The sequence below is a fragment of the Notothenia coriiceps genome, unplaced genomic scaffold (genome assembly GCF_000735185.1).
Source record: "Notothenia coriiceps isolate Sejong01 unplaced genomic scaffold, NC01 NC01_scaffold00012941, whole genome shotgun sequence".
Lineage (NCBI taxonomy): Eukaryota > Metazoa > Chordata > Actinopteri > Perciformes > Nototheniidae > Notothenia > Notothenia coriiceps.
The window spans coordinates 336,197-360,104 of NW_011345642.1; the positions used below are offsets into that span (position 1 = coordinate 336,197).

At 41.7% G+C, this 23,908-nt stretch overlaps 2 protein-coding genes across 2 annotated transcripts; both read right to left on the reverse strand.

The window, feature by feature from the left end:
• Window positions 1–295: 295 nt before the first annotated feature.
• On the reverse strand, window positions 296–13,069 carry iqck (IQ motif containing K). Its single transcript, XM_010773778.1, has 9 exons — window positions 12,983–13,069; window positions 12,339–12,463; window positions 12,097–12,247; window positions 11,664–11,761; window positions 11,274–11,326; window positions 11,077–11,154; window positions 10,732–10,816; window positions 5,745–5,856; window positions 296–2,190 (listed from the first exon to the last, which is right to left on the reverse strand). Exons 1-9 carry the CDS (start codon window positions 13,032–13,034, stop codon window positions 1,940–1,942), a joined length of 1,005 nt encoding a protein of 334 aa, XP_010772080.1. The 5' UTR covers window positions 13,035–13,069; the 3' UTR covers window positions 296–1,939.
• A 1,077-nt stretch (window positions 13,070–14,146) lies between these two features.
• On the reverse strand, window positions 14,147–23,647 carry sun1b (Sad1 and UNC84 domain containing 1b). Its single transcript, XM_010773780.1, has 15 exons — window positions 23,464–23,647; window positions 23,198–23,329; window positions 22,996–23,089; window positions 22,266–22,324; window positions 21,537–21,739; window positions 20,980–21,255; window positions 20,786–20,878; window positions 20,055–20,149; window positions 19,801–19,945; window positions 19,333–19,671; window positions 19,128–19,212; window positions 16,921–17,036; window positions 16,288–16,455; window positions 16,117–16,209; window positions 14,147–16,029 (listed from the first exon to the last, which is right to left on the reverse strand). Exons 1-15 carry the CDS (start codon window positions 23,588–23,590, stop codon window positions 15,913–15,915), a joined length of 2,142 nt encoding a protein of 713 aa, XP_010772082.1. The 5' UTR covers window positions 23,591–23,647; the 3' UTR covers window positions 14,147–15,912.
• Between the last annotated feature and the right edge of the window lie 261 nt (window positions 23,648–23,908).

Consider the following 23,908-nt stretch of genomic DNA (forward strand, 5'->3'; position numbering starts at 1 on the left):
TTTTATTGATTTATTTATTTTTAAATCAAAACCCCCATACATTAATGAAACATCCAAACAAAAGTCCTTTTAAGATTAAAAAAAAAATGTCATCGTTTAATATTGAAGGGATAAGTCATGTATTTATGAAATACTTTTACTTTTACTAACAGTTAGAGCTTAAATGAGAAAGTTGAAACCACTGTCAACAATTCGAATGCTATCAAAATTCAATAATATAAGTAATAAAATATCACTGACTCTCAGTATACAGTAAGTAATAAACACATTTTCTTTGAAGCTGCCATAATAAATATGTTTCATATGAGTCAGTTGAAATGTGAGAGGAGAGAGAATCATCGCCTGAATCTGCAGCTCTCCTCGGCTTAACAGTGAGGTCTAGTTCGTTGTTTAGCTGCCTGGGGCACAAATTTAATGTTTTTAGTTTATAATAATAGAGAAAAAGCAGGTATCGATTGTCAAAGCAGTCATATTTTCTTCTGTCATCCAACAACTGATTAGTTGAATAATCTTTGCAGCTCTAATCAGTGTATACATTTAAGGCCACTCAGGAATACACTGTGTGTAATTACGTTTCATTTTACGCTTCCACCTAAAGCCAGAAATGGCAGCCCGGAGCCAGTTGTTTCCAGGCTCTGACAGCCTGGTGCCCGATCCCTCCTGCTGCTGTGTGATCCAGTTTCAGTCGGGCAAAGTGCTGCCAGACTCTTTGGAGCTGGCTGCACTATCAGATATCCCCAGAATGAAATGGACTGTTTTATCACTTTACCCAGAGGCAGCTGTCTCCCAGGCATCCACATACCTGCAGAGGGAGATACATGACCCTCTTCATGCCTCGGTGTGAGGCGGTGTGCATCAGTGACTGGGATGGTCAGGAAATCCGTCCATCAGGAAGTCGCCGCCTCGCTGCTCTGCAGAGACACTGGAGGGGAAGCCACAAGTATCCTCTCAGGTGCGTGATGGAAATATGCCAGGAGTGCACTTTGTTCACTCATCAGATTATAACGTCTCCTCCTGATGTGTCAAAAAATGCCTTTTAAGTTGCCATGAAGGAGACACGCAGTCTTTTTCATCCTGAATCTTTATTCGAATCGGATTTCATGAACTTTCCATGGCTCATATGTGACATTTAAGATGGCGTTTGAATGCTACCAGGGATAAAAAAAAAGGTCTGCTAAAGGTGATGGCGTCATCAGTGGCGAAATGCTAAACGTTTAACCTTTAGCTACATCTAGAAAAACAAATAAACTAAACTAATTACAACGAGAGGTGTTAGAGGTGTGTCAGGAGATTAAAAAAACAGGGCAATTATTGCTTGTGAAACAGTAACTGTACGATAACTGTCAATCGCCCACCCTCCTTTTTTATTCTCTGTTTCCCTGACAGGGTCATTTCCTTTCCTGATAAACAGGATAGAAAAGTGCTGCTCTAAACGCTGACTCACCTTTCACTCTGGCCTCAATTCCTGGCTTGAATGGAAACGCTATAACTTCTTTTGTGCAGTTATATTTATTGCAAATGAAAAAGGAAATGACAAGTCAAGGAAATAAATGTGATTATCTTCCAGTGAGCTATCAGCTAGAGGTGACACAATATGAAGTCTGTTACGAGAGACTTCTCTCCCGACCGTAATAGCCTAATATGTGAACCGTACTACATGTGGTTAATCTGTTAAAACAACTTGTGAGTGGAAGTGATCCATCGAAAAGGCAATGAAAGCAATCAACTAATTAGATACATAGGCTACCTCTGACCATAAATCCCTGCACAGCGTGTCCAATTGGTTACAGTCGTTTTTTAATGGCTTGTTTCAATGATCACTTTGCTCGGTTTGACGTCAGCCTAACAGAGGTTTATAGCTTTTAATCACCAGGAAAGCCTTGTTCACGGAGCTAATCATTTCAGTTAACAATGCCACCAGTCCACGTTGTTCATGTTTCTAGTTAAAGGGAGGTGCAGTCAGGGATTTTTCACCATGCATGGATACAGCCAGGAAATCGGTCACTGTTGAGGAGGCCATCTTCTCCGCACCGCGCAGGCTGGGGGTCAGCCACTCGATACCGTCAGGGGTCATCTGGGGGGTGGGGGTGTGGACCACGGTGCTCTGCGGGGTGGGGGAAACCACCTGGATGGACACATCTGAGTCGCCGGGCTGGGGTCTTCCCGGAAGATTTGTCATTGCAGAGCCAACTGGAGACAAAGAAGAAATGCATCCTTAAAGGTTCCATAAACATAACTCAGACAAACATCATATTTGCAATGTAAAGACACAGTGGAGCAATGGCTACCTGTGTGTGGGGTATTTTGAGTTCTTGTGCTTTGTTTACATTGACGTTGTGAGTGTGCAGCCCATAAGAAGAGTGCATGCGAGTCTCTCCAAGTTCCCAACTGGTCGCGCTAATGGCCACGGCTTAATAGCATCATGAATTGTTAACACCACTATTTTTAGAAATCTAATTCTACTGTAAGCCTCTTTTCTTTATTAAGTACAATACTCTGGTGTGTGAAGGCATAACACATATTAGTAAAATGTAATTGGAACATTAATATAACTGTAATTTTATTATTATTAACATTAAAGGTCACCTATTATACAAAATCCATTTTTTCATGTCTTGAATACATAAACATGTGTCCCCACTGTGTAAAGAGATTCTGAAAGTTTCAGGGAAAAAGATTCTCTCACTTTTTGTCCTGATCCATTTATATAAAAACCTGTCTGGAAATGAGCTGATCAGATTTTAGCCACTTTATGATGTCATAAAGGTTTTTTGTCTTATGTAACCATTAGCCAATCACCAACAAGGTAACACCCCCCCGCCATATCACCGGAATGTCCTCCTAGAGCACCATTGTGTTTTGTTAAACCAAATATCTCTCAGAGGGGCGTGGGGAGTGGCACCTTATTTTCAAGTAACAGACCCAGAATCAGCACTTTTGAAACAGGGCTGAAACAGAGGGGATTATGGGATGCTACAATGATCTGTTTGGTATTTTGAGCAAAACACTTCAGAGACATGTGTTGTATATATCTGAGACTTCTAATATATTGATGAAAAATACTTTAATAGGGGACCTTTAAATTATTACTTTTACCAAGAGGTAAAAAGGGGATTTCAGAGGCTGGCTAAATACTCTGCTAGCTAACAATTATGTTAGCTTGGACTGATGGTACGTCAGGCTTCAAGTCAAGGACAGTCATTCATTGATTCATGAGATGTTGAGAGCTGCACCTGCCCAATGAGCCGTGACCTCCGACCTTGAGGTCTCACCATGTGTCTGCTCTCTGGGTTACTTTGCTCTTTCCCCCCTTTTGTTTTCCTCTCCGTCTCTGACTAATTCTGATTACAGGCTGTGAAATGTGAAATGACAGAAGAGGTATCGCTTGCTGGTCTCCTCGGGTCAAATGAGACGAGTGCAGCTGTTGTAGCTATATCGACTTAAAGAGCATCTATACAGTAGGGGGGGCTCCCCTAAATAATTCTCTCACTCACTCACCCCCCATGTACCACAGCCTCCGTCCCACTCATGGGTCATATCATCTGTCAGTGCTGAGGGGTAGTGCTTGCATCATTACAAACAACAGCAGGCGAAACCAGCAAACCAACTGCAACTTCAGCACCAAACTCCTCCGCTAGCTCACACATTTCTATTTCTTTCTCTCATCCATTTCAGATTCTGTTGAAGGGATCAGTTCTGTTCACGACGGTCTGGGCAGACTCTCTTTTCAACTCATACATTCTCTTACAAACACAAACATCCCCAGGCCCCCTGCAAAAATGTAAGGTCAGCAGTAGTGGTGCAGCAGGACATAGCTCAGTAAGCGGCAGCAGCACAGCGCGGCAGAGCAGAGATAGCCTTTGTTGTGAGGAATGTGTCAGCGTGGAAGAAACCTGTGTTTATGGTGGTGTCATTGTTTGTGGGTGACAAAAACAGAGGTGCTGATAGCGACACATGGCGTTAGTGTGCAGGTTGGAGTGTCTGTTCATCATCGTCTATACTGTACGCACATTCATTTGAAGCACCCTTAATAAATATTTTTGGAGTCATATAACAACTTTAGTGTGAACGTTGTTTCTGGTAGTGGCAAACTCTCAAAGTATTAACACCAGAGTACAGTCCCACTCGGTTTACATTACAATTCCTCATACAACTGGTCGTGTGATATCTTACAACTATTACCTTATATTGTTATTTTTTGTGCATTCCCATTCTCGAGCGTTGCAGTGCAGTGCAGAGTTTTGGCAGCAATACTACTTGATCAGATAAACAAAAAGATCAGGGTTTGGGTTTAAACAAGTATGTTTGGAACATAACTTACCTATCGGAAATTAATTAAGTTTCTATGTCATGTAACAAAGGTAAGATAAAACAAGTTTACAACTCTACATGAAGTTTGTTGTTTTTCAATATGTGTGTTGGTTTGTATGGCCCACAACTTTGCTGTTTGAGTCACTCTGCTCCCTCTCATAGTGTAATTGCTCGGCTGGAGAAGTCCACTTGCTAACTAGTTTTCATGCACTTTTAGAACACATGGCGTTACATTGTTACAATAGATGACATGTGTGGAAAACATGTTAGCAATGCTAAAGCTAGCATTATATGCTTATACAGTATATTCATGTTTAAGAGGTATAACGCGACCATTTGCTAATTAGCACAAACCACAACTGAGGGAAATGTCATTCCTTTTGCAGGTGTTAGTCATAAATCAAACCTCATTGTGGCGCTTGAGGCAAAACATTTAATCACAATCCATCCAATAGTTGTTGAGATATTTCCAAGTGTTTGACCCACAATGCCATCCTTCGAGCTAAAATCAGCATCAAAACAGTATCTGTTAACCTCAAGAATCAGGAGGAGGACTTTCTGATGGCAATCATGTGCACAGAGTACCAAAGTGGGTGTGTGTGTGTGTGTGTGTGTGTGTGTGTGTGTGTGTGTGTGTGTGTGTGTGTGTGTGTGTGTGTGTGTGTGTGTGTGTGTGTGTGTGTGTGTGTGTGTGTGTGTGTGTGTGTGTGTGTGTATTCAAGGTTAAAGATAAATCACTCCTCAAACTGGACATGGGCCTGCATTCTCAGCTGCTCTGCTTTGTCCTTCATGTGTGCATACAGCACACACACACACACACACACACACACACACACACACACACACACACACACACACACACACACCTCTGTCTTCATCTTTATCCCTCTTTGCTCTGTCTGTATCTCCTCTAATTCTTCAAATGTACTGTATCCTCTATCTCTCCATCACTCACACACACCCTGCGCCCTGCAGACATTTGCTTTTCTCTACTTCACTTTCAATCTTCTCAGTCTTTCTGCGACTCACTCTCCCCGTCTCCTTCTTATTCTCTGCCCTCATTCTCTCTCTCTGTGTCATGCTCTCCTTATCGCTCTGCTTTAACTCCAAATTCTCGTGTGGATGAATACTGTATCTGCAGTTTATACGTGTGAGTGCTTGAGACTGTACTGTGCACCAGCTGATATATGTGTTTGTGTATAGTGTGTATAGTGTGTATACTGTGTATAGTGTGTATAGTGCTGTATGGGGTAATATCCATGGCTTTAAAGCCTGTCTGTGTGGATTCTGACGTGTTCTGGCATCCTGCCTGCCTATCACCAGCCCTTTGGCACCATGAGAAAATAAAAGATCAATAGTATTGTGTTGCCTGAGAGCCTGGCATTCAGTGATACCGTGTGAGTGTGAGTTTGTGTGTGTGTGTTCGCTCTTACCTCGGCTCTCTCGTTGGGCCCAGAACTGCGCGACAGTTTTGGCGATGTCACGGTTCTCTCTCAGTTCTTTCTGCCACTGGCGCAGCTCCTGCACATCTGGGCGTGACCTAATCTATAACAAACAAAACAACAAATTGACATAAGCAAACTTTGCCAATAAGTTAATTAGGCTAATCAGTGTCAGTAAGCTGACAGTGTTTTCCATTCGAAGAGTTAGTTAGTTGATAAATCCTTCTGTTCCTGTATGGAAGTTAATGTGGCTCATTTACTGTGAATGTGGACACCACAACCTCCACCCTCCATCATGTTCAAAAATACACATGGTAATGACAACTACAACACAAACGAGCAACTCTTAAATCATGTTGGTTTCTTTCAGTTCACACAAAGCAAAGTGAAGGGTGAATGTAAAAGATATAATTATATATTTGTGTTGTAAATCTGATATTGGGACGGCACTACTATGTACTTTGCTATTTTCAGGTCACATCTGTGCAGCAGACCCTAACTAACCCTAACTTCAGATCCTACTGTTCACAAAAAATAGTAGGGGTAAAAAACGTAAACATGATATGCTCAGCCATCATTTCAGTTGTCAGCTTATATCAGGAAACAGAATCAGAAGCAACTTTAAATTCCTTTTCAAAAATCATCTTTTTAAAGAAGCTTTTATACAGACTTATGTCTTGTTTTCTACAATATGTATAATTGTCTTTTTATCTTGTGGTTTTTAATCTTTTGTATTTATACTTTTGTTTGCCTGCTTTTCATAATTCTATTTGTAAAATGTTTTAATCCGAATTCTCCAATGGGAGCTCCCATGCTTTGGGTAAACCCCTGTAGTTATTGTGTTTGTTTGGACACTGCTGGCTTAAACAGACTTACTGCGTTAGATTTCCCAGAAGAGTTTGCTTTCCTTTCTTTATCTCCTCTACTTACAACCATTCCTCCCAGTAACTCTGCTTCTTCCCTCTCCTCTTCAGTACCCAGGTGGACTTCTTCGTCTCCATATACTCAACGTGACACTCTCTCTCAAACCAACACCTTATTTTCCTCTGATTCTCCAGCACATTTCAGTTATATCTCTCTCCTCTCCCCTCTGTTTTTCTCTCCCATCTTGTTTTCTCAATTACTCCTATCTTTCCATTTTGCTGCTTGAATGGCCACAATGTTGATGCTATTAGCAGTGAGTATGAAAGTGGGCCTGTTATATAAGCCTGTCGATGGGTTCAGGAATGGGTAAGACGAGTGGGCTCCAACAGTTCATTCACCGGGTGTCACAGTGCCGCAGCAGCCCCTCTGCTGATGGGAGCGAACCATAGACATGGAAATGAAGGGTGAGGGTCAGGACGGGTGGGGGTTGGAGTCTGTCGTGTTTGTTTCTGTGTGGCCATTTCTACTCTGTCAGTCTTCCTCTGTGCCCTGCAGAAACCATGTACCTCCATTTCTTCTTCTGTTGCTGTCAGCTACTGAACAATGGAACATTTTCACAGCGAGAGTCCCCAGGACATAAAGATTTGCAATGTGCCACACAAACAAAGACAACATTTAAAAAGTCAACGTTCTTAGAACGCTGACTTTTCAAATACATGCTTTCTACACAAGTTTGCCAGTTTCCTTGTGATGGCACGAGACAAAAAACTGAGTGCTTGAGCGTTTGAAGCCTACGCATGCATCAGTACAGCTGATTACACCAAATGTATTTATTTTCTAATGTATTCTTCCTGGTTTGAAGCATTCATTAATCTACCATAATACAGTATCGTGTTGCTATGATGATCAACATCGCTGCACACAACACTGATGCTTGTATGGTTTGGGATCAGAGTGATTTGAACAAATTGTAAAGCATTGCAAGCCTGCCTGCATAACCACACAAAAACACACGTGTTGAGGACACAAAAGCAAAAAACGCTAAAAATAGGGACTCCATCTTCTCCTATCTCCCAAAGCCAGCAGCCCACGCTCAACACATAACCATAAAACTGCGTTGAACCATGCAGTGTCACAAACGGTGCACCCTATGCCCTTTTTCTCACACACTTCAATACCGCTGCACAGCCTTTCAAGCTGCATTCCCTTTTTGTGCAAATGTGCCTGTGAGAGCGAGCTCCTCTCCCAGTCTCACACTCTGCAGCAGCACAATGGCTTCTGTTCAGAGGAACTGGCTGCAGTCACATCACCAGACACACTGACAGGCTGCATAAAGACGGACACAGCCACCACAGCCATCTACATCTACACCTCACCCCCCCCCCATCCACCCACCGATCCATCATCTTTTTTGTTTGACGATGAGGCTTCCATCAAGGTTTACCCAGCGGAGGAATGATTCATGATTCAGGCAAAGGAAGTGGTTGCACTGTAAATCAACCGTTTGTAAGAACAAGACCTAAACAACGTTATGTATTACGGATGATAGTGGATATTACAGGAATAGGAATTGGCCTTTCGTGTTATGACCAGTCCATCATATTCAGGGGCAGCGGGCCCCTACAGCCCTTCTGCAGGAGGGGGAGGTAAGGACAAACAGAACAACCAGCTACTAGAATGACATCTTTTCTGTGTCACTGCACGTGGCCAAGCACTGACTTAACACTGGACCTCAATTCAAACCATTCATCACTGCTCTGGGATCATTCAGCTGGAATCGAAGACCTAGTTCTGGCTTTGTGTGTTTGTCCGTGTGTGTGTTTGTGTGTGTGTGTGTGTGTGTGTGTGTGTGTGTGTGTGTGTGTGTGTGTGTGTGTGTGTGTGTGTGTGTTTTGAGTGTGTGTGCATATGTGTGCAGTAGCAGGCAAGGATGAATGGATTAGTGTTGAGCTAATGCACACGGTGTGAAGAAGATTATGTAATATGTTTAGATCCAGCAGCTCTTCATAGATGTACATGGGAGAAACAAGAGACAGTCATATTGTCTAGGTCAGACACGTGATTTAGTGCTGTGTGTGTGTGTGTGTGTGTGTGTGTGTGTGTGTGTGTGTGTGTGTGTGTGTGTGTGTACACTATCTCTATCGCTGCTCTTCCCATGAATACACACGCACACTCCCATGGATTCACACGCACACACACCCTCTGCAGTCAGCCTTGCGTCAGGCAGGTTATATAACGGCAGAGAGTGTAAGAGTGGGGGGAAATAAGAGGGTGTGTGGAGGGGATGGGGTGGAGAAGGGTATTTTAATGGAAGTAGAGATGTGCTAATCATAACATTAAATATCTTTATGTTACAATATTTTGTGTAATATTTAAAAAACACACAGAAAACTTATGAATGATTGAGTCATGTTTTTTAGTGTTCAAAATCTCATAGTCCTATTACACTCCTATTAAAACCTCAAAATATCTCAAGACCTTACAAAGTAGGAGAGATTATGATCACTTCAAATCCAATCTGTGAGACAATATTTTGATATGATCAGAATTGTTTAGACGGATTAGGTTTGGATAATAAATGATATCACACGCTATTTGCAATACACATACAGTACACATTCTCACACTAGCAGACACACACAAAAGGTGTTCGAAAAAAAAGGAACTAATAACTTTTACACCGGTGTTTCACAGATGACTTTTTGTGCTGATGTCCTCTGCTCTGCTGCCCACTGAGCTGTAAACGGCTGTTTTCTCAAGCCAAGGTAACAGCAGCAATGTAACACTAAAACGCTTGTCAGGACTTCGCCCCAGTGCCTACCCAAAATATCTCCACCCTGTGTACTTTGAATAAGTCATGATCTGAAGGAGCAAACCCTCATTTCAGACCCTGAATGTGCTGCGTTCACAGCCTCCCTGCGCTTCCCAGAGGCTCCATCTCTCTGCCTACTTTTAGCCGCCACAGATTTAGCTAAAGCTGCATTTCCCTCATCCATAACCCATTCCTAATCCGAAGCCACTCTGAAACATCATCTTGCCTCTCTTCTCTCTTTTGTTGTCCATCTGAAAATGTTCCTAATATAGCCTGAGCTTCATCCTTTTGGATATATCCTCCCATTCTCTCACTTTTCTCTCCTCCTGGCTGTCTCTCTCCCTCTAAATCCCTTGGGGTGCTGAGCTGCAGTGTTATCAGCGGCCCCACTGAACCTCTCTTTGGTTTAGGGTAAACACAGTGAGCAGGGAAAGGGGGCCGGCGCACTGCTGCCACCTAATGTGAGCGGAGACCAGTACGATTTATTTAGCTTTTTTTCTGTTACAGAAACAGAAGAGGAAGTGTTGCCCCCTACTGGTGTGCAAGTACCCAAACATGGACGCATGCACAAACACTACATCTTTCGTGCGCATACCCTCAAACACACCATGCAAAACTGTTCAGATCACTCAAACAGAATGTAATAATATGTGACAGCACAGCTGGCATCTTTTCCTCTCAATGGTTTGTGCAGAAACGCTAAAGTTCAATCCTCCAACAAGCACGAAGGGTAGAACATGAAAAATAAGCTTCATATAGAGAAACATGACCCCTGCTTTCATCCCTACAGCACACAATACTTGGTTTATTTGTGTACGAGTATGAAGAAACTGCTGCTGTTTGTTTAGTTTCTGTTTGTGTCTATTTATATCACAGCACTGAGTACTCAGATCATGACACCCACACAGGAAGGAAATAAATCCCAGCATAGCTGATGACATAATCAAGCTGCTGAATGAAATTGCAGTCCCTGTGCAAGCGGAGCCTTTCAGCAGGATGGGATTATACAACAAGAACGCACTGTTGGCCAATGCACATGCAGTATAGTGCCTATTGTTTGTCAGGAGATCAGACCCACACACTTGCAAGCAGCAGACTTGCTGTGGTGTATGGAGTTATTGCAGGCTTCAAGCTTTCTACTTCTAAATTAAAATGTCCTTTGTTTTTAAAAGTTTTTTTTATTAATTAGATTTGGTAACTGAAAACAGGAACTACTGAGGTTGAGTATAAATATGTCAAGTTATAGGATATTTTTCCCAGGCTTTTGAGTGCATTGCTATATCAAGTTATTTTATAGTGTACCTTGTATCCCCTCCAGAAAGCCTGGATGAGCAGAGCAGCCTGATCCTCGCTCAGCAGGAGAAACAGAGGGACAGGAGGCCTGGGACTGATGATAAAACAATTGAAAATCATTAGAACATATAGTATGTATCATCGTTGAATGAGCATGTTTGTCTTACCTTAGTGTTCACATAATTATTTATCTTGAAATTATTGTTTGCTTTATACTTTAGCCATGTATCAAACCGGTAACAATGGAACAAAAAAAAAAGGCCAAAGAATAATGTCTATAATTTCTTGAAAAAACAATACATTTGGAGGTTACAACTGTAGTGTATGTGTGCGTGTGGTTTGGAAGACACTCACTTTTTTTGAATCCAGTCCTTCACAAAGGGGATGTCATGGAAGTTCACTGGAACCTGTTCTCGCCTGCGGGGGTTTTGACTGAGGATAAAGGAGGAGAGGCAAAGGACCACAAAACAAACATGAAACCCAATCAAAATGATGAAATACATGAGTGAAAATAATATAAACATTGAGGGTGTGTGTATGTTGTCTCTTACTTGTAGAGCCACTCAGTCAGGAAGTCACACGGGTTAAATGCTGTTCTTTCCCTCTGCAACACAAAAGAAAGTGATAGATGCCATGCACCATGCAGAAGTAGTATTTAGGACTACTTTGTTTTTAATTAGCAAATAAAATACCAACTACAGCTGTGAAATAAATGTGGTGAAGTAAAAACTGCAACATTGCCAAGAATAAACTAGCAGAACATTTAAAACAGCCAAATAAAGTACAGGTTCTTAAAAACTGCACTTAGTGCTTGAGGAAATGATGTCCATTTTACCATATCTATTCTAAGAGACAATGCAATCAAACATATTCATAATTTGTTACCCAAGTTTTAATTAGACTAATTTGTGGTAAAACATTTATCAAAAATAAATACAGACCTCCAGGCAGCCACGCTTCCGTGCTTCTGTCAGCAAAGCTTCCAGTCCAGGCAATAACACCGGAAACACTCTCTGCTCCAAAAAATGAGAGACAGGACCTGACACACACACACACACACACACACACACACACACACACACACACACACACACACACACACACACACACACACACACACACACACACACACACACACACACACACACACACACACACACACACACACACACACACACACACACAAAATTAAATGTCTGTTGCACAGTGTTTTTCTCCCTGTGCAGTCTGGTTTTAATCCCTCTTTCATAACTTCTCCTTTACCTCCTTTTACCTTACGGTTTTATTGGGGTGTTTTTTCTTCTTGTATGTATATCTTTGTAACTGTTTTGAAAAATGCTTAACAAAACAAGTTTAATATGATCATCATCTTACTTTTATGTAGTTGTGGAGGCATCATAGCTTCAGCTGCAGGGGGACGCTTCATTTTTGAAAGACAAGGTTTTCCTAACACAGAGTAGCCAGGAAGAGCAGGGTGGCAAAGCAGAGAGTCAAAGTCTCTGAGAGGGTCATCGTCCACACACACCTATTGAAAACAATTCAGTTCAGAGGATGCCAGTGTGACAGGATGGAAACTAGTCAGCCACAGAGATGAAGAAACTAAAGGGTGAGCTGACCTTGGCTGCGGGGAGTCCACAGAAGACCGGGGAGGGTTTACTGGCGCTGTACTGGGAGAGGTTTGTCCCTGAACTGCTTTCTGTCCACAAAGCACTGGGAGGACTGGGATGCTCCGCTTCAAACTCTACAAAAACACAAAACATATGCCATCATTTGACACCATTTACTTAAAAAAAAAAAAAAAGCTTTGATTCTCCCCCCTTACTCCGGTGTTCCTGGTTCAATCTAGCACCTAATTTTTTTTCGAACACCCTTTTAAGCTGTGAACAATGTCTCAGACTACTGGTTTACATGAATAACTGCAGTAAATATACAAAGAATAAACACTTAAAATGTGTTGCAAAATGAACATGGTTGTCGATTTGTTGGTGTGTATCTGTCTGATGGATGAAAAATAATCTAGGGATATGTCCAATCATTTCCTATGACTAGGAACATCGAAGGTGTCACAGAGTTGACTAAAACACTAAAAAAGACATGTGGTGATCAGCAAATATGTTCAAATGCCTGCTGTGGAGAATATCATGAGGTCTTGAAGCAACAACATATAAAACACAATAGTTGATTGATGAAAGGAGTAAATCGGTTAGATTTGACCAGAACACGACAGGAGGTTTGAACAAATAAAACACGGTTGGCTTACCTTCACAAACTTGTTGCCAAAGTGATTTTTTGGAACAGATAACATCTGCCATTATTCCGCCTGTTAGCTCCAACTGTTGCTATGGACACGCTAGGTTGCTAAGGAAGTCGTCATGCTGATGACTTCCGTTCATAAAATAAGAGCAGTAGGGCTGGAAGATAATGTTCAACAAACAGGTGCTCAAAGCTGTAAACAAACATAGTAATAACTAAAGCAATACCTGTAAACAGTTCCTGGTATAAACACACGATGTCTCACCGAACATTGATTCAAATGCGTCAACCTTTAGTCTCTAAATGAACTAGTGTTTTCAATACCTACGGGATATTGACACTTCTCGTGCACAATGTGTAATACATTAGGCTGACGTAGTTGTAAACTGTAGATTAAAATGTACCGGAACGGAGCAATTCATGGAAAACAATGTGTGTATTTTAAATACATTGTTCCGGTGTTCGCCGCTAGAGGGCAGCATACATATAGAAATTGATTGACAAAAGGCTTTACCTTACGAAGAAACAAAATAATTATTTTTACATTTGGTTTAATATAAACTACTAATAATAAATTAGTTTTTAATTACCTGTATCCTTCACTAGTTAATTGTCTGATGTCAGCGTTTTGTGTAAATTCTCTCTGTTATGTGTGAGTGATATTGCTTAACCATACATTTATAGTTATTAACCCTCTTGTGCCTGTAAGAAACATGGAAACACTCCTTGAATTACTAGATTACACATTCATTTAAAATAATCGAGAAGCCAGTTTTTAATCAAGTATTTAACCATTTTAAATTAGTAGATCTTTGGCTTCACAGCGCAACTCATCAAACACCATAAGCTAATAGTTAAAACTGTAATTGTTATTTTATAAGGGATTTTTGTTTCATACCACTTTGTCATTTTGTATTTAGTTGTTTCTTTTAGTTTAGCCATATTATATTACTGATGGGCCATCATTTTGTGCTATTGTAGCAAAAGTTCAGTCCTAAATGATGTCACATCTTTAACTATCAGCTTTAAACAAATCATTGACCAAAAAAAATAATATTGCAATGCAAAACACGTATTTCACGATGATCAAAATGCAAGACATATCCTTTGCTGAAAGAGCATAGCAATATTAGTCTTTCTTTAGTCATTATTATATTACTCAGAGAAGTTCTTCAAAATTAAAATCTTTATTGGAATACATTCCAAAGCAGTTAAGTCATCTCATGACTGAACAAAAATAGCCATTTATCTTTAAAAAAAAAAAAAAAAAAGTCCCAAGATGCTTCCAAAATGCACTGAACAGCTTTTGACAAAATATACATCGCAGTAAGTCACATCTTGCCTTCACTAATTGACTTGTTAATAAATAATATTGTGAACATAACATTTTTTTATACATAACAATTTATACTTCCCCATGTTTGGAACCAAAATTAATGAATACATACACCCTCAATTTAAAAAAACAAATTCTGAAGACCTGTGCCACAAGCATTTCTCTCACAAGTCATGGCAGTGCATCCTTCGACATCCAACCCCCCCCCAAAAAACTAAACAAAATAAAGGAAAACAACACGATGAGTAACAGTAGAAATCATGGTAGTAATACATAATAATTGTAATAATTATGAAAGGATGATTTTTTTATAAAGCAACACTGATAAAAGCAGATATTATAAAGGACCGACTATCAACAGTAAAATATACAGAATACATTCCTTCAGGGTTTCAGAATAGAGGAGCCCATGTGAGGAGGACGTTTAAAACTGAGCTAGAGGGAGACACAGTCACCTCTTTAGAGAATCAGGAAAGAAAAATCACACTCTTGTCTACAGGAGTAATTCAATCATTTAGCGTTCGACAGCAAGATGTTTAAAGCTAAATTACAGTCTTTAGTTAGCTTTCGACATCTGTCATTAGTATTTTGAGATCCAGGCACAGGACCCAACGCCTTCATACCTCATGTAAATCCAGGATGCATTTACTTTACAAGTTAGGAGAATGGTTTGGGAAGAGTCACATCATGCAAGGGTTCATCCTGGAGTCCATCCATAACCATACACATATCTTGTCTAAATTACAAAGTGAGGATCCTCCTAAAACAGCTCAAAGCTCAGGTCAGTGTTGATTGCTTCTGTTGGTGTGAAGTTAAAGGATGATTTGCATCAAGCATTCACTTGAGGAGACATTCAGAGCCTGTCCATAGGCAACATGTTCAGTTCCCAAAGAAAAAAGGTTAGGTGGATGCATGGGGCCTTGAATGTAGTGAACTTTATATATCCACTGTGAGTGGTGTGCAGTTTTGAAGGTTGCCCAAACAGCTCAGGTAAAGTCATTTCAGAGACTTGACAGCAACAAAAGGAGTGACATGCCTGCACAGTGTCACAGGCAAAAGTGGCTTTGATCCTGAAAATAGTAGAGTGACAGGAAATCAGAGTTAAATATAGATGATTAAGTACAGAAACCAAAATCAGTCTGAGATGCGGCCGACGAGGAAATGGTGGACATGTGTCTATAATTCCATAAACCCCATTCTAAGCGTCCAACTCCCTGTAGGAGTGGAAGGTGCCAAGAGAGGGATGGATGTGTCCGCTCCGTGGAGCCGGTCGCCCCTAACGGGCTGATTCAGTGCAAGAGGCATTTTGACGAAAAGAGGACTAGGAGTTTTAGCTTTTTCTGAGTTTCTCTTCTTCTTCTGAAATCACTCGGTCCACATACAGGCTATCCTGCCATTCTTTAGTATTGTAAAACACATGTTCACGATTCAGCCAGGAAACATTCCTTACAATCCACAACTTCATTGTCTTCATGTCTTTCATATAAAAACGTCCACAGAGTTCTGCCGAGTCCCGTCCCCTTTGTTTAAAAAGAAGTTGGCGAGAGCTATGTACAGATATTGTGATATGTCATTTATGAGTGTGGATGGTAGTGGCTGGATCACTGAGGCCGAGGTTCTCCATGTACTCTGAAGCGGTACATGCAGGTGTATTCTGGGTGACCCCAGTTAGACAGCACGCGCACCTCTATGATCTGAAAGGCCCCGTCATTCTGCTCCTGAAAGAGAGGGGGGGGATATTCAGAACATCCTGGCAGACAATGATTTCATTTTTGATTAATAATAGGAGGCGTGTCTTAAGTTACCATAACAGGAAAGGTTTGCAGTGACTCTCCATCTTCCTCATACACGTATTGCCCCAGCAGCTTCCCTTCTTCCTGGTACTCATCATCAAGACCCTGTAGACAAACAGACATCAGTCAAAATAGGAATGTATCGGCGTGTCTAGTTGTAAGGCTTTATGTTATGTTTCTTACAAAGACAGTGAAGTTGCGTGGCGCGCTGGTGATGTTTCCAGTTGGAGACAGGGCCTTAGGGATGTGCTCCACACAGAAGGATGTGGGCAGGATCCTGAGGGACAGCCGGATCACCAGATAACCCTGAGAGCCTTTGAACGCCCAGCAGTTACCGGGGTACACATCGGGCTGAGGAGAGGAAGTGAGAGTAGAAATGCTGAAATAGGTTTCATCATAACGGCAACAAGGACTTGTGAATGAGTGTTTCTACTAAGCAATTTATTCATCAACCAAAGAGGAACCTCTCTATGATCGCAAACATTTCATTACAGGATTAAATGATAGGAACTTGTAAAAGGGTTTTGCTCGCTGCAATTATTCTTTCTCTCTAAAGAGTGGCCATTAGAATACCCCTACTGTGTGCTTTGAGTGTATCTTATGTGAGACAAAAGCCAATATGGTGCTTAAGCAGTCTGTGTAAGTCAAAGCAAAACTCTTTCCTTGCTAAAAGCAGGAAGGAGAAATGACAGCATAAAAGGCTTTAAGGAAAGCTTTCAAAGTTCACATGAGCACCTTGCCATTGTTTTAAGAAAACAGTGAAAAACTGCATTAGTGAAATAAACATTACTCCCATGGAGTCCTGGTGGCACTCACCTGGATGACGACCCGTGGAGACTGGGAGAAGTACCAGAGAGGCAGGCCGAAAAGACTCATGAGGGCCGTCTTGGTCTCATACGTCTCAGAGCAGCGAGTGCTGAGGATGCTGCCACCTGAAAACACACAGGAGACGGGAGGAAGTGTCAATTTGAATGTAGAACTTTATTGTGTAGTTATACATAGTGGAAGTTGATAGTCCATCATACTGCACACTCCGCTTGGGTGTATGGTTCCAACTGCGCCAGCATCTTTATCCTTAAAGCCATCTGTCAACATGTCCTTACATGACTGCACAGTTCTCCTTTATTATGGGCTTCAACCCCTGGCTTTTACTTCTCATAAAGGAGAGAGACTCATACAACAAACTAACTGTTAGTAGCTTAACGGGAAAGCATACGCCCAAACATCACGTTGCCCTGCCTGAAATAAAGAGCTCCTTTTTAGAATACTCATTGCCCTTTCAAAGTGTGTACAATATCAGCGTGCTGTTATATTATCAATATGTCACTTTCAAAAAATGGTCTCAAAACGAAAACAATATTGCTTATGCAGGGCTCAACGCTAACTTTTAAAAGTGGTTGCCAGGCTGGCAACCAGGCATCAGCTTTTGGTTGCCAAAACTGAAAATACAGTTGCCATTTTTAGTCACCTTATATTTTAAATAATTAAGATACTATACAGTTACTTAATAAACTTAATTAACTTAATAATGAAAATGTGACAAAAGAATGTTCAAATGCTTTACAATAAGTAATTAACACAATTATTTGAAACTAAAGTGGTAGTAAACTTGTCCACCCTCAATTGCTGGTATACAAAATACCAGTAGTGCAGCTGTTGTCATGTTCTTCACAGATCCCTCACAAAGGAATTGAGCAAGTCACTAGTTTCGTCATCCGTTGTCTCCCTTTCAAATGTGGGTTCTCTTGACCTTTGTGCTGACCCCCACCATAGATCCATTAGCCCTTCAGCATTGAAGTCTTGGATTGGCCAGACTAATACATTTCTAATCTTAAATAAATGAAAACCATTCACAGACAAGAATTAGATATTAATTATTAATGCTGTAAATTACCTTTAATATGTCTAACTATATTTAAAATGTGTTACCTTTTTATAGAAGTGATTATATTTGTATGCCAATATTTTCCTATGGTAAAGTTTCGTTTTGCACTTTTATTTTGGTAGTAATAAGATCGGGACTCTTATTTTGAAGGAACTTTTACCGGAAGTGAATGCACAAGATAGCAGAATGTACATATATTTCGCCTCCTAAGACTTTACACATGTCCTCTTTGCTTTTCGTTCGGGTACACCTTGCGCTTTATCAGTTGAATCACTTTGAACATTAGTTTGAGATGTTGATGGGTTGGCCGAACTTTTTACCCCACAGTCAAACAAGTTAATTTGCTTCGCCATGTTTTGTAAAACAAACGCACGGCGCACAGCGCACGCGAGTAAACGTGCATCGCTTTCTGGATCATTAATCACACCAATGCACGTGCAACTTAAGTATCAGGTTCCGACTGGTCACAACAATAATTAAATATCACTCTTAATACAACAAATAATTAACGTTTATCTATTTTGGGGAACACATTTAGCTGTTTGCTGTCCTTATTTCTTCATGTTAAAAAGTGGTTGCCACTGATGGCAACCAAAGGCCAAGAAGTGGTTGACATTTTTTCTGAATGGTTGCCAATGGCAACCTGGCAACCGTTACTGTCGAGCCCTGGCTTATGGCGATTATTTATCGTGAGAGGCCAACCTAAGTCTGCTAACATATAGTGGTTTTGAATCCCAAGCCCAAGTTGCACTATCGTAGAGACAGACCGGAAATGCAACAGGTGGTTGTGATTATATGGAGTATATCTGAATACTTACTGTGCCTCTCATGTAGGTCAACAGACTGCTCAGTAACACACCTGACAATAGAGTCAGAGCTTTTGCTGTTAATACTCTGTGGTCCTCCAGCCTGACTAATCCATGCACCCTCATTATGTAAGAGACATGCATTAGCGCAGTTCAGTTTAGAAAAAATATATACTTGTCCTACATTGGGGATCAAAGTTGAAAACATGACATCACACAAATGAGCCATTTATTGACACCCACACACACCCCTGTACAAGAACCATTTTGTGGATGCAGCCTAACTTGACTTTGACAGACAGGCTGATAGTGAAGTCAGTCTTGCTTCTTACCTCCAGACTCCAGGGCATAGTCCACCTGGCCGGTTCGGTCCTGGGAGTAGAGCCTCAAAGCGTTTTGGACAATCAGCGCCACTTGCTTGAGAGTAGACAACAACACAAGACTTACAAATTAAAGAAGAGCCTCAAACACATGGCCAATAACATTTTTTAAAGAGCTTCCCCTGCAATAAAGATGTTTCCAGTTTATGTTCATTACCTCTTTCGTCAGTCCCTCAGCAGCAGCAGTGTGCTGGACGCTCCCGCTCACGGTCTGAACGATGGTCTTGGCTTGGAACTCAGCCTCACCTAGGGTTTGAGCCCGGCTTAGCTCCAGCTGCAGGGACACGTCTTTCAGGATGCTGTGCTCCAGTGAGGAGAGGGAGACCTGCAGGTCGGGGGTGCTGACGTAGCGCTGAGACAACCAGAGGATCAGGGACTCAGGCACCTCTCCCTGCTCCGCTCCTGACCCGCCACTGCCGAAGAACAGAGCCTGCAGCTCCTTACGCACCTGGGAGGATACCTGGGAGGACACCTGGGAGGACACCTGGGCTGATATCTGGGGGAAAAGATACACAGAGAACCAATAATTAAAACAAATGGATGCCAGGAACTAAATATTCAGGAAACTGCATCACAGTGAGGGCGGAATATAGCCCAAACAGGTGTTAATAGTTGTGTTGCGTACCGTCTCTTGCAGTGTTTCCAGCTGCTCACACTTGCCCTTGCATCCCACAACGCCCTGCAGATCCTTTCTGATTTTGCCCAGCTCCAGCTCAAGTCTCTTCACCTCCGCTAGCAGAGCATCATGTTCCTCCTGCTTCACTCCCACACTAAGAGGAAGACACAGCATCTACATGTGAGCTGCCATAATCTTGAAGAATTTGCTCACAAAATGTGAATAGCGCATAATAAGAAATGCATTTCTTCTGGTGTCTGTACCTGACAGGAACCGTGTCTGCTGCTGAAGGGACAACGTCCTCCTCCTCCTTTTCCTGCTTCTCGTGCTCATACTGCTGCTGCCGCTGTTGCACCTCCTACGATAAATATCAAGAAGAGAAACTGAAGAAAGCCGAAAAAACATAGACTACAATGGCAGTTTGAATTCTCTAGGAAGAACATTATGTTTTCAATACCACGACACTGTTCCTTTGTAAACAGACCTAAAACAACCATATCTTAGCTTATGCTTTAATAATAGTTGTGTTTGTCCAATAACTTGCATATAGACTCTTATTGCACTATTTCACTTTGTAAACTATTTTTCTTTTTGTATTCACTTGCATTATATTTTTCTGTTTATCTGTGTTATTGGGTTGCACTGTTGGAGGAGCCTGTGACCTAAGATTGTCATCGTCATAACAACACTGTAGCTATGTTCGTATGACAAATAAAAACCTTGAACGTTAATATTTAGACTTCAGGCTTTGTATGACTGCCTGCAGTGTATTCTTTGTTACCGTTTACAATTAGACCTCTACTCTTTAATGAAATGTGGATTATTTAATTTAATCATGGTTAATAAGATGTTTCTTGCTTGCCTTTACTGTTTATTTGAAGATGTATATAAAAGGTTTGTATTCAGTTTGAATGATCGTGTTATAAATAAGCTATCTTGCAGACACATAGTTAAGAGGTTTTCAGTAGAAGAGCAGTGTTTCCGCTAAACGCACCCCAGTCTTGGCAGCCAGAGCAGTGAGCCACAACTCTAAGTCAGCCAGCCGTGTTGCCTGCCCCTCTTGGTGCTTCTTCTGCTGCTCAGCACTCTGCATGGAGAAGGGATCAAGAGAAAGAAAAGTGAGATACAAGTGAGCTTTTAGAGCCAAACATTGCTCTTGTAGCTCAGGACTTATCCTAATCTCTTCACCTGGGCTCTGTGTGTACTCTCCTGCTCCAGCTCTCCCCGCAACACGCCCAGTCTGTTCTCCAGCAGGGAGGACACCCACAGTCCCAGGGCCTCTCTGTCTGTCTCAGTGTGGAGATGCTCTTTCAGGGAGCTGTAGAGAGCCAACACGTCCCTGTGACTCTGATCCTGCTTATGTTCACCCTGCTGGACTCGATCCCACAGCAGGGTTAATTTGCCCTCCACACGTTCCAGGCGCTCCAAGTCAATGCTAGAGACTGCCACAGGGGGGAGGAGTGGCTGAGGAGGAGAAGATTTGGAAGAAATACAGAAAAAAGGTCACAATGTGTGGTGGCTCTAAGACGGCCCTGCATATGACCAGAAGCACAAAAGCATTACTTATCTTATTTATAAACTGTGTCTGTGTGCACTGAAGTACAGGGCAAAGCACTTTGGGCGTTTCAAATGTCTGTTAGAAAGTGCTTTAACTGCAACATACTTAATGTAATAGTTCATACACACACTCATATTACTCAGTGGCTACCAACAGTGTTTTAGCGCTGCTCGTGGTTTCATCTTACCGGTGCCTGTGAGAGCGGGGTGGCGGGGGTCTGCACCACTGGAGCCCCTGATGGAAGGACGGGGACAGAGGCAGGGGCCGGAGCTACAGCTGGCACCAAGTTAGACAGGAGGGTGATGGGAGACGCCGGACGCCACTCTGTTAGGTTTATGGCTGGGAGGTAGGCAAGTATGGCAGCAGCGGACGGACCCCAAAACCAAAACGCTGCATATAGACAACAGGAAGTAAAGATTGTTAGCACACTCTTTGGCCACTCATTGTAATCTCAATCTGGTGTGTGGTGACACTTGGTCCCTTCAGAAATGTATTTTACATTCTGTCCAATATAACAGCGGCACACACTGTTATTCAAACTATATTTACATTTTATTTAAACGTTGGCATCTTTCCATTAACCTAAACGTCATAGACACTAGATGCAATAAAGTGTTGGAACAAGCGCATCCATATTTAATATTAAAATAAAACATAATATCTCAGAAACGAGAGGAAAGTACGTCAACCAAAAGGAGTAGCTCTCAAGGTAAGTGGAAAAAGGAAACTGAGTGAAGTAACTCACAAGAAGCCCAGCAAGGCTGACCTGAATCTGGTTCTAGATTTGCATCGTACTCTGGGGATGTGTGCTTGTGAGGACATCTAGTGCCTCGGTACAGACGGATTTTCTTTCGTGCCTGCTCAGTAAATAGGTTACCCATGTGATAAAGGAAAAGAGCATTTCTGATCAACTCACCAAGGAGGAGCAAAAGGGGCAAAAGGAAAAGCAGGAGCCTCCAGAGTTTAGGAAGGCATCTGAAACACAGAGATACACTGGTCAGATAAACAAGTACATGCTGTTGATTCATCTAGCAGTTGTGGAGCAAAGATAGTATTCACTTGGAGTGAACGCAAGTCCAATATGTCCTCTCTTTAGCCACTTAATGCTGTCCTATATTCATCAGCAAGTTGTTTACTGCGTCTGTTTGGAGCTAAAAAGTTAGTGTTGACGTTTTTTGTAATAGTAATAGGGGAAGGCGAGTTCTGTTTAGCCTTTCGGGGCTGCAGATTGAATTTCATCACTACGAGCCATGCATTTGACATTACATTACATTTAGCTGACGCTTTTATCCAAAGCGACTTACAATAAGTGCATTCGACCAACAAAATACAAACTTGAAGAAAAACAGAATCATAAGTACATCAGGTTTCATAGAGACAAAACACTCAAGTGCTACTCAACTGGCTTTAGATAAGCACGCCCTTTATTAGTATATAAGTTCTTTGATAGTCATTTTATTGCTCGAAGTGGATTCGAAAGAGATGAGTTTTTACATTGAAGATGAATTTTACATTTTTATTTTATAAATTGTTTTTACAAAAATATATTTTCTTTAAACGTTTTGACAACAGTTAATATATAAGCTGTTCATTGTTTTCCCTTTTGTGCATTGCAACACCGGAAGGTTCAGAAAAATAGGGCTTACCGTGTCAGAAAGAAGACATTGAGAAGAGACACAAGAGACACCAGCTGGTACCATCCTGTTGCAAGAAACCACAAGAGTCCTCTGCCTGCCTTCACTGGGACGATGGAATAAATATAAGACACACACACAGAGAATGAGATCAGAAGCTGTTAAAGGAAGAAGCAGAGACGACACATCATCGTAACAAGATGACTCCACTGACCTGGAGCAGCCAGGAGCATCCAGAAGACGGAGAGCAGCCTCTGCACCACTGTCCGAACCACTGTCCCGACCCCTGACCCCAACGCTTTGCCGGCTCCCGCCACACAGTAGCCTGGCTGCAGGAGACAGTGACCTAGAAGACAAGGGGAAAGAGTTCAGTTGATCAATTACAGCGTGTTCACATCTACAAAACATATGAGTACTAAACACATTCTTCTAACAGTATATACACAGGATGTTATCAACGCAAGTAAATTGCTGGTTAACCTGCATAAGCTAGGACGCTCCACAGCGCCCCCACCAGGCGTCGAGGCCTGGAGGACTGTGTGAGGAGGACGGTGTGTGTCTCTGAATGCTGCTTCCCTTTACAGTCATCGCCTGTGTACGCCGACATGATGGATGGCAGGCAAACAGAAAACACACAAAAAACAAAGGATGTGTGAATGGATGGCATTAAGATGGATTACAAGTAAAAACAAAGTTATGCAATTCGTAATTAGGCGAAGGAACAGACATTCAAATGTATTGATTTAGGTTTGAAATAAAAAGAACGTTCAAGCGGGCCACGTGCAGGCATGATGAACAATATGCAATATACTATATGTGATGACAACATGGACAGCTAGATGTATGAGAACATGCCCGTGATCATTCCTCAGCTGTGTTTCCTTAATGGAAGTTTGTTTTTTTACATTTGTTTGATTATTTCTCA